The sequence below is a fragment of the Pterocles gutturalis genome, unplaced genomic scaffold, assembly GCF_000699245.1.
Source record: "Pterocles gutturalis isolate BGI_N339 unplaced genomic scaffold, ASM69924v1 scaffold24933, whole genome shotgun sequence".
In the NCBI taxonomy this organism is placed as follows: Eukaryota; Metazoa; Chordata; class Aves; order Pterocliformes; family Pteroclidae; genus Pterocles; species Pterocles gutturalis.
In genome coordinates this window covers 7,449-8,824 of record NW_010126318.1, presented here as the reverse complement: position 1 = coordinate 8,824, position 1,376 = coordinate 7,449, and the positions used below count along the sequence as shown (strand labels likewise).

The 1,376-nt window shown below is 60.4% G+C and overlaps 1 protein-coding gene across 1 annotated transcript in view; it reads right to left on the bottom strand.

Annotated features, from left to right (window-relative positions):
- Nucleotides 1–1,376, bottom strand: part of LOC104465765 (embryonic polyadenylate-binding protein-like) — a 10,678-nt gene that overhangs the window by 2,623 nt on the left and 6,679 nt on the right. Inside the window, exon 11 of the mRNA XM_010078944.1 lies at nucleotides 43–172. Within this exon, the coding sequence (XP_010077246.1) occupies nucleotides 43–172 (130 nt within the window). The remainder of the gene's footprint in view (nucleotides 1–42; nucleotides 173–1,376) is intronic.

Sequence of the window (1,376 nt, the reverse complement as noted above, 5' to 3'; positions counted from 1 at the left end):
GGAGCCGGCAGCCCCCAGAGCCGTTACCTGCGGAGCTGCCACGGGCGGCATGTGCCCCATGGGCTGGACATTCCTGACAGCAGAGGAGTACTTGTACTGCGGAGCACCCCGCGGCAGCGCGGGCGAGGAGGGCACCCGTGCGCTGACCGTCTGCGTCCCAATGTTGGCTGCGACAGGGATGGGAACAGTTGTCAGGAGGAGCCTGCTACACACGTGGGAAGCTGAAGCCACCTGGGCAGTGGGCTCAGCCAGAGGGTCTGAAAAACCCCTTCATGGGCTCAAAGCAGCCTGGGGGTTCAAGGCAGCCTCCCCAGGACAAGCAGGGTGCTGCCATCCTGCCCATGGGGCTGGGGTTGTCCGATTTTGTGCAGAAGGCAGGAGATCAGGCAAAGGGACCTATGCCTCGCTGCTCTTCCTCCAGAAACACCCATCTGCATGAGCAGCTGGGGGATGGGCATGGCACCAAGGAGGGTGGGCTGCAAGAGCCCCCAGCCCCAGGTCACTCTGGGTCCCCTCCTGCAGGGAGGCCAGGACAGAGGAATGAGAGGATAGGGGAAAAAGTAGAGGGGACAAAGCAAAGACACCCTCCTGGTCCCCTGCTTGTTTCAGGGACAAGAGACTCAACGCCAAAGACCACCTTGGGTAAATCACATGAAGCAGTGAGGATTGCAGGCAGACACTGCCCCACCAGACAGTCCCATGCTTTGGGGGACCCCAACCCTCACCAGGCGGGCAGCTCCCCCCCAGACTACTTCTGCCTCTCCCCAAAACTCATCCATGGAGCAGCCTCAGAGGGGCTGCGCTGCAAGCCCCGGTCAGCATCCTCCTCCTCCCTCGCACAAAAGGCCAAGGGTGATGGGACAGAAAAGGGGTTAAAGCTCCCTTGGGGTGAGGAGTGCTCTGAGAACCACCCTGTCATGCTGCCAAGGCAGAGGGGACACCCCAGGACACAGGGACAGCCCCAGCACAGCCAGGCACAGGGGATGCCAGCAAGATCTGGGTCTTGGGCCACAGAGCCAGTGAGAACCTCTGCTCTGCCCAGGAGGTCCTGTCCCAGCCTCCACCGCAGTCTGAGCACTGAGCTGGGGTGTCATGGCTGCACCATCATCATCATCATCTTTAACAAACGTATTCAAGGAGCAGCAGCCTACAAGACCGATCTGCATATCAGAGACCTGTCCCATTATCTGAAAGACCACAAGCTTCCCCAAAAGTGACACATTTACTACAGACACTGCTCCAGTCCCATCACATCCAAGGGGACCATCCAGACTCCCCCCTTGAGCAATCCCACAAACCAATCCCGTCTTCGGGGGCAGACCCAAGCCCCCTCACCCACGCACAGCCAGTATGGCCACGTCCCAGCCGGGTCCTTC